Source organism: Cebus imitator, unplaced genomic scaffold (genome assembly GCF_001604975.1).
Source record: "Cebus imitator isolate Cc_AM_T3 unplaced genomic scaffold, Cebus_imitator-1.0 Scaffold77, whole genome shotgun sequence".
In the NCBI taxonomy this organism is placed as follows: Eukaryota; Metazoa; Chordata; class Mammalia; order Primates; family Cebidae; genus Cebus; species Cebus imitator.
Genome location: NW_016107392.1, coordinates 6,481,668 through 6,497,277, shown reverse-complemented (window position 1 = coordinate 6,497,277; position 15,610 = coordinate 6,481,668). Strand labels below are relative to the sequence as shown.

Sequence of the window (15,610 nt, the reverse complement as noted above, 5' to 3'; positions counted from 1 at the left end):
AAAAAAAAAAAAAAAAAAAAAAAAAAAAAAAAAAAAAAAAAAAAAAAAAAAAAAAAAAAAAAAAAAACTGCATAAAAATGTAAAACCAATTCTGAATTCTGAGGTTACAAGCTGTACAGAAACAGGCATTAGGCCAGATTTGACCTGCAGGTCATAGTTTGGCAGACCTCTGCCCTAGAGCTTAAGAGTCTGATTTTACTTCCTGATTAGGAGTGGCTGCTGGAGTTTAGAATAACGTTAACACATCTTCTTTGTACAGTACATAAGAATTTACAAATTACTTTCATATGCATCATCTTTTTCAGTCTTAAGAAAAACCTGTTAAGGAAGTTACAACATTTTTAATTGTGCCTGTGTTATAAATGAGGAAACAGAGGCTTAGGGAGCTTCTGTGATTGGCCCGACGTCATATAGCCAGTTAAGTGCAGAATAGGAATATGGGACTCGAAGGGTTTCTTTTGTGAGCTTACATTATGTGTCAGCATAACCCAAAAGGTGAGCCACAGCTTCATGCCAACAGCATGGATGCAAAGAAAGTGATACTCTACACACAAGATAAGCATTTGTTAATTACCTCCCATAGGCTCTCCTGGCAGCATGGCTGCTGGACAGTTCCCTGTTCAGTTCCAACACATTCTGGAGAATTCTGCAGCATGAAAAATGTGGGGTAGAGTACCACTACAGGCCACATTTTGTCTGATTGATTCCCTAAAAAGATTCTGGAAATTTACATTACAAACCTGAGTTTAAATCCTGGGTCTGTCAGTTACTGTGTGATGTTGGACAAGTTATTAAATTTCTCTGAGCCTCATTTTTGTCATTGGTACAGTGGGGATTTAAAACAGCAACTACTCCAGCTTGGGCAACATAGGCAGACCCCATACCTACAAAAAAATTTTAAAAATTAGCTGGATGTGGTAGCACATGCCTGTAGCCCCGGCTACTTGGGAGGCTGAAGTGGAAGGGTGGCTTGAGCCTGGGAGATCAAGGCTGAAATGAGCCATGATTGTGCCACTGCACTCCAGCCTTGGCAACAGAGAGATACCCTATCTCAAAAAATAAAATAACTATTGTTGTGAGATTATGAGATAAAGTCTTATAAAATCTAATTTATGAGATTAAATGAGATAATGTGTGCAAAGACCATTGTGATGAGTACCATTATCTCACCTTGTCTTTTGGTGGAGGCTGAATGGTGACCAAACCACACATGACAAAGAGACTGGTTTGGGAGAACTGGCCTTACCTGAGAAGGCATATATCTGCAGGATCCCATTCCTCCCATCTCTGGAGGGAATAATCAGACACAATATTTCTTTCACACCTGCACTTCAGGCATTAACCACCCCCACCCCTTTCTTTTTTTTGAGATGGAGTCTTGCTCTGTCACCCAGGCTGGAGTGCAGTGGCATGATCTCAGCTCACTGCAACCTCTGCCTCCCAGGTTCAAGAAATTCTCCTGCCTCAGCCTCCTGAGTAGCTGGGATTAGGCACATACCACCTCACCTGGCTGATTTTTGTATTTTTAGTAGACATGGGGTTTCGCCACATTGACGAGGCTCATCTTGAACTCCTGACATCAAGGGACCTGCCCGCCTTGGCCTTCCAAAGTGCTAGGATTACCACACCTGAGCTACCACACCTGGCCTTCAGGCATTAACCATTTAAACACTTGATTATTCCTTGCCAAATTTACAATGAATTATGTGGTTTATATTTTACAGGAAAATTAATCCCAAGACATCAATCAATCTTTAAAAGTAACCAGTTTTTCCATGGCATCAGTATACCTGAACCAGAAGACATGGTAAACTGCTCTATTTTGAACATTTTATTACTTGTGTTGCTGCTTTCTTTACAATGGTAGTTGTTTCTTATTTATTTTGAGATGATGTCTCACTCTGTCACCAAGGCTGGAGTGCCATGTCAAGATCATGGCTCACTACAGCCTCAACCTCTGAGGCTCAAGTGGTCCTCCCACCTCAGCCTCCCCAAGCGCTGGAATTACTCATATGAGCCACCATGCCTGGACTGTTTCTTTTTTAATATTTGTTTTTGGCTTGTTTTCCTTGTGAAATACTGACACAGTGGATTAGTCTATTTTCACACTGCTGTAAAGAACTTCCCTAAGACTGGGTAATTTATAAAGGAAAGAGGTTTAATTGACTCCCAGTTCTGCATGGCTTGGGAGGCCTCAGGAAATTTACAATCATGGAGGAAGTGGAAGCAGGCACCTTCTTCACAAGGCAGCGGAGAGATAGGTGAGGGCACAAGGGAAAACTGCCACTTTTAAAACCATCAGATCTTGTGAGAACTCCCTTACAATCACTCACAAGAACAGCATGGGGGAACCCCCCTCATGATCCAATCACTCCCTCCCTGGACACATGGGGACTGTAATTTGAGATTAGATTTGCGTGGGGACACAGAGCCAAATCACACATATCACACATATCAAAGAAACTATATAAAAACTACATTACAATGAGCCAGGAAAAATACTTTCAATGTTTAATTGTCTTATCTATTCAAAAATTAATGCTAAATTTAAAGTGAAAGTATATTTATTATTTCAGATACTACATACTTTTGATCCATTGGTCAAAGCCTTAGGATAATTTTCCCTAAAATAATTATATTCTCATAAACAGTACTTACAGTAGTCTTATTTTACTTATTTATTTATTTATTTTAGAGCAGGAGTGGATGTTTATTTAAAAGACTTTAGATATTTATTTATTTTTTTTTAAGAGATAGAGTCTCGGGGCTGGGCGCGGTGGCTCAAGCCTGTAATCCCAGCACTTTGGGAGGCCGAGGCGGGTGGATCACGAGGTCAACAGATCGAGACCATCCTGGTCAACATGGTGAAACCCCATCTCTACTAAAACTACAAAAAATTAGCTGGGCATGGTGGCACCTGCCTGTAATTTCAGCTACTCAGGAGGCTGAGGCAGGAGAATTGCCTGAACCCAGGAGGCGGAGGTTGCGGTGAGCCGAGATCGCGCCATTGCACTCCAGCCTGGGTAACATGAGTGAAACTCCGTCTCTAAAAAAAAAAAAAGAGATAGAGTCTCACACTGTTGCCCAGGTTGGAGTGCTGGAGTAGAGTGGCATGATCTCGGCTCACTGCAACCTCTGCCTCCTGGGTTCAAGCAATTCACCTGCCTCAGCCTCCCGAGCAGCCAGGATTACAGGTGTGTACCACCACACCCAGCTATTTTTTGTATTTTTAGTAGAGACAGGGTTTCACCATGTTGGGCAGGCTGGTCTCGAACTGCTGACCTCAAATGATCCACCTGCCTCAGCCTCCCAAAGCGCTGGGATTACAGGCATGAGCCACTGCACCTGGCCAGTCTTATTTTTTAAGAAAAAAATGCATTTGAATTTTGTTCGGCTTGTAAAACAAAGCTCAAATCAATCAAAAGCTTTTTTCTCAATGTATATTTTCACATGGAAGGTTATTTAACAAAATGATCCCCATTGTACTCATTAAACACCAAATCACAGGGATCATCTCTCTACTCTTGCAATGGTCTTTGCCTTTATTTGAAAACATATCAATGACCACTTGACTCTCTCTCTTGCTCTCTGTAGACACTGACTTCCTGTGTGTGTTACCTAAGTTCAGCCTATGCTCTTTAAAGCTCCATTTCGTCCAGAATCTGCCTATACAAGAAAAAACTGTCAGGAAAATCATGTGTCTGCACTCCAGCTGTGCTGGAGTCAGAGCCATGTGGGGATGGGGAAAAGTCTGAGAAGGCAGATTGTGATCTATGACAGGTGTGAACTGTCCAAATAACTTGAGGTCCAAATAGTCCCAACCATCTCTAGATACCCTGTTCATTTAAAATCAATTATTTCATATAATATCTTGATTTATATACTGGTTTCCTTTTTTATTGTATTTGTTAAAACCTTTAACAAATGTAAGACAAGGTTCAAGGTGGAACTGCAAGGTTAAATGTTGCAAAGGAATATTTATGTAACGTGTTTAAAGAATAAACTACAACAAACTTTAGTGTCTGCTGCCCAGTTAAAGAAGTAGATTCCCACTGTTATCTTTCAAGCATCTCCATCCCCTTCTTTCCTCATCATTCTGAATGTTGTGTTTTTCATTCTTTTGATTTCTGTAGTGCCCTTATGCATGTAGTCCAGTGTATTTTCATGAATACTCAAAAACATCCTTAGAAGTAGATCAGGCACAGATATTATAATACTGTTGTAGGATTTCAGATGGGAGTGTTCGGGACCCACATTTACCCAGCATCAACTGCCAGACATTGTGAAATTAAGAAAATAACTTCAGTTTTATGTATTTCAGATCTTTACAATATACAATTATATAAAAGCATAGTTTTTAAAAAAAATCAAAAATGAATTATTCAACCTACTAGAGAGTCTTTCCTTAAAGTGTTGGCATTACTAATATACTCAAAATATAGGCTAGGTGAGGTGGTTCATCCCTATAATCCCAGCACTTTGGGAGACTGAGACAGGAGAGTCACTTGAGGCCCAGAAGTTTGAGACCAGCTCATACAACTTAGCAAGACCCCATCTCTACAAAAAATTTAAAAATTAGCTGGGTGTGATGATACCCACCTGTAGTCCTAGCCACTCAGGAGGCTGACGTGGAAAAATCTCTTGAGCTCAGGAGTTCAAGGTTAGCGTAAGCTATTATCATGCCACTGTACTTCAGCCTGAGGGACAGAGGGAGACCCTGCCACTAAATATACACACACATACACAAACACATACACATACACACATATTACCTTGTTGTTATGTAATAGTGAATGTTTTAACTTTGTTTTCTAGGAAACTCTTGAGGAAAAGTTTTCAGATGCTCATACTGTGGCTCTGAACTTCATGAAGGTACTTAAGCATCAATTCTAACTCTTATTACCTACAAATTGTAATGACTGAAGCTGGTAATTTGGAAGGGGGTGGACAGTGGGTTAAATGATGCCAACATAGGATGTAGTCATTAAAAATGATAAAGAACTGTCAAATCATTCCAGTTAAAGGAATATCAGTGGTTTAAGGAGTAATTGTTCTAACATATCCATTAACATTAGTAGATGAAGCAAAATCAGAGCCATGCAGATACCAGACCTAACTCCTGTACTGGGCCCAAGAGAGATGGTCAAAAGGACAGATTCAAATAAAAAGCAGAAGAAACTTACCTAAGACTAGTCTGCCATTCATGTTTGACCAAATGGGGCCACACCAGAAGGTGTGTGACCCTGCCATCTATCATGCATACCAAAAGCCCATTGGACAATGGGTATGAGGATACCAGAGGGGGTATCTATCTTTAACAATCAATTAAGTTCTGTCTACAGCAGTGTCTTCCAAATGTGGCTACTCATCAGAATGGCCTGGGAGCTTTTGAAAAATACGGATTCCAGTATCTAGCCTCAGATTCAGAAGGAGAATTTTCATGAGTGGGACCTTGGCATGTGTATCTTTAAACATGCCCTTTTATGATTATGATAAACTGCTCAGTTTGAGACTCATCTGATCTAGATGGTGGGGCCATTTGGATGACCTGTAGTCAACTTTGTAGACCAGCCTTTGTGCAAGCGCTTGTCACTGTCATGTTGCTAACCAGAGTGCTGAATTGCTTTGCTGAGTTCTCACTGACCTCAACCTGGGTCCTCCTGAGAGTCAGAACCCCATACCCCTGTGCTCTCAGACTCCTCATACCATTGCTTCACCAGACTTCAGCTGCCATCTGCCCTATCTTACTGCCCAGACCTGCCTTCACCCAGCACTCAGCAGGCCCTATCTAGAAGTCCAATTCCCCGACCTTGTTCTTGAAAAGTTGTTCTAACCCACCTGCAATTTAGCAAAACCTCCAAGAGAAGAGGGAGGCATCATGCACTGCAAACTCAACCAATTCTCAGATGGAAGCCAGAACCTGTGGTTCCCTGGAAAGCAACTCTGGGGCATGAAAACTGCAAGATGTAGGACAAGTTCCCTGTCCTGATCTCCAAAGATGAAGAGCCCTTGTTGGCTGCCTAAGGTTTTAGATGAAGCTAGGTTTGTTACTCAACTATTTTATTTAGACCCATAAGTATCAACCTAAAACTCAAGAATCTTCTAAGTGCATTAAGGACTGTGCTGTTTCATGAGCCAAACCCTATCTTGTGGACTCCTGCCCCATGTTAGATGAAAGAAGACTTTAATTCTTTGCAATTGAGATATCTTTAACAGCAAATAAATAACTGGCTACCATAACTGGTGTTCATCCCATGGGATGGAATCATAACCTATGCAGGGAACTACTCAGGTGAATGGCGTATTGGCCAATGGCAGAGCCAAGGAGAGTGGTGGCATGCAGTGGCCAATCTATGGCAGGTCTTTCGTGTTCTATTCATAAGGTTTAAAATGAGACCATGAGCACAGTCTTTCTTATTTATTACTCATTTATTTCTGTAGTCATGACTATCCTACCACTGTATCAGCTTAATCTGGTCATCAAGAAGTAAGCGTATAGACTACTGGAAATTTGATTAGAGCATTTTCTGTGAAATTTGAAGTTTGGATTTAAGAAAAGAATCCTGACTTGGACTTTACAGTTCTGATTTCTCATCTCCTATCTTCAAGACATCTTCTGGTTAGGTGTTCTACAGAGAACACCTCTGATAATTCATCAGCTTCTTGATATACAGAAAATTATTAATCCAGGAAAGCAAGGACTCAGAAGCCTCAGTTCTTACTCAGCTCATCTCAATGCTCCAGAATTAGTCAAGCAGTACAAATTTCCAGCTCAGACTCCATGGAGAGCTTAGCATTAGCAGCGTCTTCTAAGAGTCTAAAAATGTTCTTTAAAATGAAAATTCATAGGTGTTTAGTGATGGACTAGATTTCACTAGTTTTGAAAGCTCATATAAAAACATGAATGAGGCTGGGCATGGTGGCTCATGCGTATAATCTTAGCACTTTGGGAGTCTAAGGCGGGAGAATCGCTCAAGCCCAGGTGTTTGAGATCAGTCTGGACAAAAAAGTCAGACCCTGTCTCTACAAAACATAAAAAATAAATAAAAATTATCCAGACATGGTGGCACTTGCCTGTATTCCCAGCTACTTGGGAGGCTAAGGCAGGAGGTTTGCTTTGAGCCCAGGAGTTGAAGGCTGCAGTGAGCCATGATTGTGCCACTGCACTGCAGCCTGGGCGACAGTGAAACCTCATCTCTGAAAAAAAATAAACATGAATAAATTCAAGATATATTTGAAAGGAAAACCAATAGGACTTAATTATAACTGCTATCTGGGGAGTAAAGTAGAAGAGTTGGCAAGGGTACAGTACCTGTATTGGTTTCTCAGGTCTTGGCAGGTCTGGGCTTTCTCTGAAAACTCTTGGCGAGGGTCTTTCCTTGCCAATTCCAGCTTCTGGTAGCCCCAAGCATTTGTTGACTTGTGGTAATGTAACTCCACTTTCTGCGTCCATCATAGCATGGCATTCTCTCTGTGTGTCTGTCTAACCATCTTCCCTTTTCATATAAGGAAACCAATTGTAATTGGATTAGGGAGTCTACCCTGCACCGTTATGACCTTCACTAATTACATCTGCAAAGACCTTATTTCCATACAAGGGAACATTCTGAGGTGCTGGGAGTTAGAACTTCAATATATATGTTTTTGGGGTGCCACACTCAACCCTTAACAGTGACCTTGAGACAGATGTTAAGTTAGCAGTTGCACCCGCAGGTCTGGAGTTCATAGGGGAGGTCTGGAACGGAATTGTAGATGTGGACATCTCTGGTTAACTTTGATAATTGAATCCATAGGCAGCCAAGAGATCACCTAGAAACCAAGAAGAGATGAGAAAAAAAAGGGGTGACTAGGATTTGGCCTTGAGGAATTTATCCAACCATAGAGGAGAAGAAGGTAAACTAGCAAAGGCTGGTTTGAAAGGGAGTAGCCAGGAGGGAAGAGGAAGGAAAGTGAGAGATTAGAGAAGCCAAAGAGAAAGAAAGTTTTAAGAAGGAGGGCTTGCTCAGAAGTGTCTAATACTCTTGAGACAGAAGACAATTCAAAATACATAATGGGTTGAAGGATATGGAAGTAGAGGCCAGAGGTATTAATAACAAGAGGCCAGGCACAGTGGCTCATGCCTGTAATCCCAGCACTTTGGGAGACCTAGGTGGGTGAATCACAAAGTCAGGAGTTTAACACCACCCTGGCCAAGATGGTGAAACCTCATCTCTACTAAAAACTGTAATGCCTGTAATCCCAGCTACTGGGGAGGCTGAGGTAGAAAATTGCTTGCACCTAGGAGGTTGCAGTGAGCCGAGATTGCACCATTGCACTACAGCCTGGGCAACAGAGCGAGACTCTGTCTCAAAGAAAAAAAAAAGCCACTTTAATGGAACAACGGAAGCAAAAGCCAGAATGGAGTGCTAAAGAAATAGAGACTATCACAGTTTGTATTCAAAATAGTCTTTCTGGCTGGGTGCAGTGGCTCACGCCTATAATCCCAGCACTGGGAGGCTGAGGCGGGAACATCACTTGAGATAAGGAGTTTGAGAACAGCCTGGCCAACATGGTGAAACTCGTCTCTACTGAAAATACAAAAATGTACCCAGCATGGTTGCACACGCGTGTAATTCCAGCTATTTGGAGGCTGAGGCATGAGAATCGCTCAAACCCGGGAAGTGGAGTTTGCAGTGAGCCAAGGTCATGCCACTGCACTCCAGCCTGGGTGACAGAACAAGACTTTATTGCAAAAACGAAAAAAAGTTTTTCTGTCCTGGTGATAGCCCTGACAGTATTAGGGTTTGAGGAGACTGCTTTTCCAGCAGCAGCTGGAGTTGATGTATGGCTTGGGTCATTAATTAGGGGTCATCAGCTTGGAGCAGGCAGTAGACATGGAGGAACAGGTGAGTCTAGTTTTGCTGAGCAGAATTGTTTCTTGAAGAACAGGACTAATCAGAGCCCTTGCCAAGGGCCAGGTGATACTACTTAGGGGCAGGCAGCTTGGGGATCTCAGAGAACTGAGGTCAGTTGGGGTCAGGGAGGAACAGACACTACAGGGTAGTCCCAGCTGAGGCAGCCTCAGGTAACGCAATTGTCTGGGCTTGAGAATGCCTCAAATGTTTGTGATGGTGGTGACCCTTATTTCTCTCTTATGGATAGAAGGGAAGAATTGTCAGGTCGTCTGTGCCTGGGTGTTGTAAAGCTGCTCTTTTTAAAAATGAAAATAAGGGAGAGATGGGGTCTCACTATGTTGCCCAGACTGTTCTAAACTTCTGGCCTCCCAAAGTGCTGGGATTACAGGCATGAGCCACCAGGTCTGGCTTAAAGCTGCTGTTTATGGATCATAATCTGTCTTTATTGATGGACAAAGTCCTACTCTCTGGCTGGAATATCAGTGTTTCTCAGAGAAAACCTCTTTGTATTAGGTGCCCCACTGAGCCCTCTGCTGTGATACTCCTCCCCAGTCTCAGAAGCAGACCTAGAGGCTTTTAATGGTCTCAAATACAGAAGGGTCATAATGACTGAAGTTTTTTTTTAATACAGAGTCTTGCTCTGTCACCCAGGCTAGAATGCAGTGGCACGATCTCGGCACACTGCCACCTTGACGTCCCAGGTTCAAGCGATTCTCCTGCCTCAGCCTCCTGAGTAGCTGGGATTACAGGCACCTGCCACCGTGCCCAGCTAATTTTTGTATTTTTAGTAGAGACAGGGTTTCACCGTCTTGGCCAGGCTGGTCTCAAATTCCTGACCTCGTGATCCACCCACCTTGGCTTCCCAAAGTGCTAGGATTATAGGCGTGAGCCACCACACCCTGCCTACCTGTAGTTATTCTTAAATGAATATGTAGTCCATTTCTCCTTGTTTTAGGTTCATTCTCATTGACTGAGGTTCTCACTTCCTCAGCCATCTCCTTAACCCAGAGGTTCTCAAACCTGAGCATATGGGCATCAGAATCACCCAGAGGGCTTGTTAAACACAAACTGCCGGGCCCCACCTCCACTGCTTCAATTCCACTTGGCAGGTGGGGTGTAGGACCCAAGAATTTGCATTTCTAGCAAGTTCCTGCAAGGCTGATGTTTTTAATCCAGGGACTACACTCTGCAGACTGCTACAAATGATTTGTTTTCCATAGTGATTTTTAAGTGTCATTGGTGGGAACACCGGACCTCAGGTGGCCTCTTTTGGAGAGACATTGTCTATTCATTCTGTCCTCAAAAGACTTGGAAGTGGCAAAAGAAGAGCAATCCTAGCTATTATAAAGCACCAACTACTTGATAATATACAAACTTGAAGATTTTCTAAACTCATATTTATCCTAACAAGTTATTATTCAGTTTGTGGGCACTGTAACAAAATAAGCCCCTCCCTTAATATCTTCTTTGCTATTCTCTTCCTCCAAAGGGGTGTCTGAAGATGAATCCAGATGACAGATTAACCTGTTCCCAACTCCTAGAGAGCTCCTACTTTGATTCTTTTTGCGAGGACCAAATTAAAAGAAAAGCACGTAATGAGGGAAGAAACAGAAGACGCCAGCAGGTACTTCCACTCAAAAGTTAAAGTGCTATAAAAATAATTCCTTTTTTGTTTTCATTTGTCTACCTTTCAAACTGAGACAAGGTGGACAGCAAGACCTTTCCTTTGTATGGTGTAGTTATATTAGTCTAGCTTAACAAATATTGGTAATTGATGTAATAAAACCATACAACAATGAAAATATCAAGATGATTGCAAAATCTTATTCCAAACACACTTGAATCAAATCGTTACACAACTCTTTGGCTGCTGTGATTGGATATACCACCCATGAGATTGTATACTCCTAATATAACAGCTACATACAATAAAACCCTGTTTACAACAGGACTGAGTTTTGCCAGCATTACAAAGGAATCCAAGTACCTTTCTGTAGCCTCCAGATGTGCAATAAAGGTAACCTGACTCTTCCATCTTTTCACCCACAGCAGGCACATAAGTCTGCCTTTCCTAGGCTTTTTCTCAAAATCAAGCTCTGCCAGGCACAAAGGAATGAAACCCAGACATCTGGGAACCAAATTCTATCCAGTGTGCCAATATTGCGAACAGTACGGTGACTGTTAACGACAAACATTAATTCTGCAGTTTATCAGGTGACTGTCCTTCACTTGCTTTCAGAAAACTTTGAAGTTAAAACGTAAACTCCATGGAAATGGGTTTCTTTTGGTTCAGGGCTTTTCCTCACCTGGCAAACCCAACACCTAAAACAATATCTGACACATAGAAGGTACTTAATACTGTTCAAATAAATAAGTAGATGAACATTGCCTAATAATAAACCAAGTTGGTAATTTTCAATTTATCAGAGGCTAGCAATTTTCACATTTTGCATTTGCTTAATCTTTCATCTTCAATTTAATTTTCAATCATTTGTCTTCTCATTAGCATGCTTTCCATAAAGGAAGAAAGTGTTGTTTTTTTCCAACTTTTTAAGAGTTAAAATAGAAGTTTGTTTACAGAGAAAAATCAAACTTACCAAGAAGATGAAATGTTAAATCATTGCTGTGTATCCAAAATCTCTAGATATCCATATTTTGATTACATGGACCATTTTATCTTTTACCGTTAAGTGTTTGCATATCAAGCCCAATGCAGCTTATACTTAAATAACAAAAATAATAATAATTTAAATCAGGATTGCTGACGCAGCAATTTGAAAGAGTGCGAATTGTGTATAAAAGGACATTGTCCTGTTAAAAACATCTCAGGCAGTGAGCGGTGGCTCACGCCTGTAATCCCAGCACTTTGGGAGGCCAAGGTGGGTGAATTAATTTAGGTCAGGAGTTCTAGACCAGCTTGGTCAACATGGCCAAACCCTGTCTCTTCTAAAAATACAAAAATTAGCCGGGTATGAAGGTGAGCGCCGGTAACCCAGCTACTTGGGAGACTGAGGCAGAAGAATCGCTTGAAACCGGGAGGCAGAGTTTGCAGTGAGCCTGCAATCTCCAGCCTGGGCAACAGAGCAAGACTTCATCTCAAAAATAGATAAATAAATAAATAAATAAAGTTTCACTGGATTTCCCCCTCACTGGCCTGGGAGGGTGCACAGTGTCGGCTGCCCCGGCTGGCCTCCTGGTCCCCCTAATCATGTCTACCTGGGGATCTGTCATGGAGCTTGCCTTGCCTCAAGGGGGTTGGGTGCTGCTCTCCCTTCACACCTCCAGCTCTCTGCTTGGGTTTACAGCTGTGTTACCCTTTCCTTCAATGCCTGTAGCCCCAGCTGATACACATCAGGGACTGTAAACAAGGCCTTCCAAAAGGCCCAGAGGCAACAAAAGGAAAGAAGCACAAAGGGCAGCATACATCTAGAGAATCTTATTTACAGAGATCAGGTCATGTTCTCCATGCTCTGTGAACTGCATCCTATCCACCTCTGCATGGTGGGCTCCACTGTAGCACCCACCATGAGGCCAGCTCTCTCCTTCAAGTGAGGTGCCCAGGGAGCCAGGCCAAGAGAAAGACAGGGGTGCCTTTCAAGTTCTGGTTTGCTTTCAGAAGACACACCTGAATCCTAGACATTTTACCATATCAGAAAATAAATGTTACAGAAAAAGTCTTTTCATTCATTGTGGTTTCCTTAAGACTAATGTTTAAAGTTGATAATAAAGAGGTTTTTGTTTTTCTTTGCTGTTCTGCCAATATCCTAGCTATTAAAAAATTTGAGGCCAGGTGGGTGGCCCATGCCTATAATCCCAGCATTTTGGGAGACTGAGGCAGGTGGATCACCTGAGGTCAGGAGTTCAAGACCTACCTGGCCAACATGGTGAAACTCTGTCTTTACCAAAATACAAAAATTAGCTGGACATGGTGGCTCACACTTGTATTCCCGGCTACTTGGGAGGCTGAGGCACAAGAATCACTTGAATCCGGGAGGCGGCAGTTGCAGTGAGCTGAGATTGCACCATGCACTCCAGCCTGGGCAACAGAATGAAACGGTGTCTCAAAAGAAAATATTTTTTTTTTGAGATGGATACAATGTAGTCTCCTGGAATTATTGTATAGTAGCTGATGGGCATCTACCTTTTAAACATTGACTAGACACTCAGATTAAGTATACTGAAATAAATAATAGTATATCCATGGGAATCCTAGAATAAGTAATAGAACCTAATTTTCAGGTATCAGAGAATCACAATTTTTGAAAGGTAACCCTACTTACTTTTAAAATTGATGTTTTTTGACATCTTTGTACCGTAAGTATCCACTTGTCTTATCATCTTTAAATCAAACTGTACAAATAGGAATTGTTTTCAATTTACTTTCTTATTTTTGTCTTCTTCTGCCATTAGAATCAACTGTTGCCTCTCATACCAGGAAGCCACATCTCCCCCACACCTGATGGAAGAAAACAAGTCCTCCAGTTAAAATTTGATCATCTTCCAAACATTTAGGAAAATGTTCTTTCAAGTGCAAAGTAATTTAATATGTACACATTTGGTACAAGTGAGATAGGAATTCTCAGTGTTTCAAATGCAAATGAGCCATATGAAAATTAAGATGCCTTCTAGAATTGTTTTGCTCTGATCATTGCTGATTCCTTTCCCCTTGCTTTTTACATGCCAATGTTATCTTTTAGAATATTTTCTTTAAATGTTATAAAGCCTAAAACTGCACATATGGAGGAGATATTTTCAATTTCATCAGAGCAGCCCCTCCTGAGGCTATTTATATGGAGAATTTGTGAGATTATACTTTGATTTATGAAAAAGATTTGCATGTGTCATCTTGCTTCAGCTGACCACATAATATCTTAAAGCAATATCCAATAGCCTGCCTCACTGTTTGTGTAAGAAATGACATATGTTCCTGCATTGTAATTCATACTTATTGTAACCAGGTCTGTTGAGTAATGCTGGTATCTTATTCTTTGTTTTTATATTGGTTTGGAAAGGGAACCTTGAAAGGTCATTCAGCTTTATCTCTAGATTCCACAGCAGGCTCTACTTTGTCTCATGAGGCATTGATGATTCTATTTTTAAAGGTAGCTAGAGAAAATTACGAATTCCAATACATAGCAAACAGTGGACCAATGACAAGGAATCAGTAACGCTCTCGGATAATTGGCTGCCATTCTTTGCTATATCGCCATTCCTTATTCTTTTCTCCTCCTGGCTAAGTCATCTCAGGACCCAAACCGATCCTCCTGGTGTGTTATCTAAATAGCTCATTGCCAGTACTCTCTTGCATACATTTGCATCCATAGCCTCTATGAAATTGTGCAGCCTAAAAATTAGTGGGTGCATCATAATCAGGTTGGTTTGTAAACACAAGAGCAGGAAGATTATCTTTCAGTTAATATCACTTTATATCTCTTACAAAACAACAAAGCAAAGCAAACCTCTCAATAGCTGAGCTGAATTTACTATGGGGTATTTTCCCAACTAAACTTGACATATGTATATACACGTATATTTGTAAATATATACTTAAAATTATAAATTTTGCAGCACCATAGTAGATGACTTTTATCCTGGATATCAAAAATAATGCAGAATATTTGAAAGTACTTTTAGTTTGCTAACGAGGAACTCATATAAAATAACAGCACAGGGCTATCACTGCTAGACAAAAAGGCACAATCAGTGATATCAGGAAAAATTAAGAGTATTTTATTAACTAATTTCTGCTCCCGTGTCTGGCATACATACCTGAATATTGTCAAATTTTGCAAATACACATTATTCCAGAAATTTTCTGTGTCCGGCACCACGAGTTAAGGATATATTATAATTGAAGAAACATGATAACATCTTACGTTTATTTCTGAAAGTCTTCTGCACTTAGAAACATGTAATCTCCCAGAGAATCTCATTCAGTTATGTAGAAGCATCCATTTAATAAGGAATTATGACATCTAAACAATAGTTTCTTGTTCACAGGAAGGATTTTTTTTTTTTTTTTAGACAGGTTCTTGCTGTCACCCAGGCTGCAGTACAGTGGCACAATCACAGTTCACTGCAACCTCCACCTCCTCAGCTCAAGCAATCCACCCACCTCAGCCTGTGGCTTGGACTGCAGTGGAAGCCACCACACCTGGCTAATTTTTAATTTTTTTTTTTTAGAGACAAGGTCTTGTTATGTTGCCCAGGCTGATTGATTAACTCCTGAGCTCAAGTGATCCTCTCACCTCTCAGCCTCCCAAAGTGCTGGGATTGCAGGCATGAGCCACCACACCTAGCCAGGAAGGACTTTTTAAGTGAGCTGATCTGATCTGGCCATTTTACATTTTTAGTGTAAATATAAGCTGTTAAGGCCTTCTTATTTTCATCCTGTTATCAGGAATGTGCCTTTTCAGATTTGTGTGTTTCTTACTTTATTTTTTTCTTTTTGAGACAGTGTCTCACTCTGTCACCAAGGCTGGAGTGGCACAATCATGGCTCACTGCACACTCGACCTCCCGGCTCAAACAATCCTCCTGCCTCAGCCTCTCAAGTAATTGGGACTACATGCCACCATGCCCATCTAATTTTTTGTAAAGGAAAGGTCTTGCTACTTTTCCCAGGCTGATCTCAAACTCCTGGGCTCAAGCAATCTCTCTGTCTTGGCCTCCCAAGGCACCACATCCAGCCAGTTTCCTTCATTTGTAATAGGATGA

At 41.3% G+C, this 15,610-nt stretch overlaps 1 protein-coding gene across 3 annotated transcripts in view; it reads left to right on the top strand.

Annotated features, from left to right (window-relative positions):
* The window catches only part of CDKL4 (cyclin dependent kinase like 4), a 55,138-nt gene extending 40,222 nt beyond the window's left edge, over positions 1 to 14,916 (top strand). For 2 of the 3 annotated variants that reach the window (XM_017532584.2, XM_017532585.2), the window contains 4 exons: positions 1,725 to 1,807; positions 4,816 to 4,872; positions 10,384 to 10,518; positions 13,305 to 14,916. In XM_017532584.2, coding sequence (XP_017388073.1) covers positions 1,725 to 1,807; positions 4,816 to 4,872; positions 10,384 to 10,518; positions 13,305 to 13,406 — 377 coding nt within the window. In that variant the 3' untranslated portion in view covers positions 13,407 to 14,916. Of the gene's footprint in view, positions 1 to 1,724; positions 1,808 to 4,815; positions 4,873 to 10,383; positions 10,519 to 10,943; positions 11,157 to 13,304 lie in introns of those variants that run through there. The other variant, XM_037740013.1, reaches the window with a different exon arrangement.
* The last annotated feature ends 694 nt before the right edge of the window (positions 14,917 to 15,610 follow it).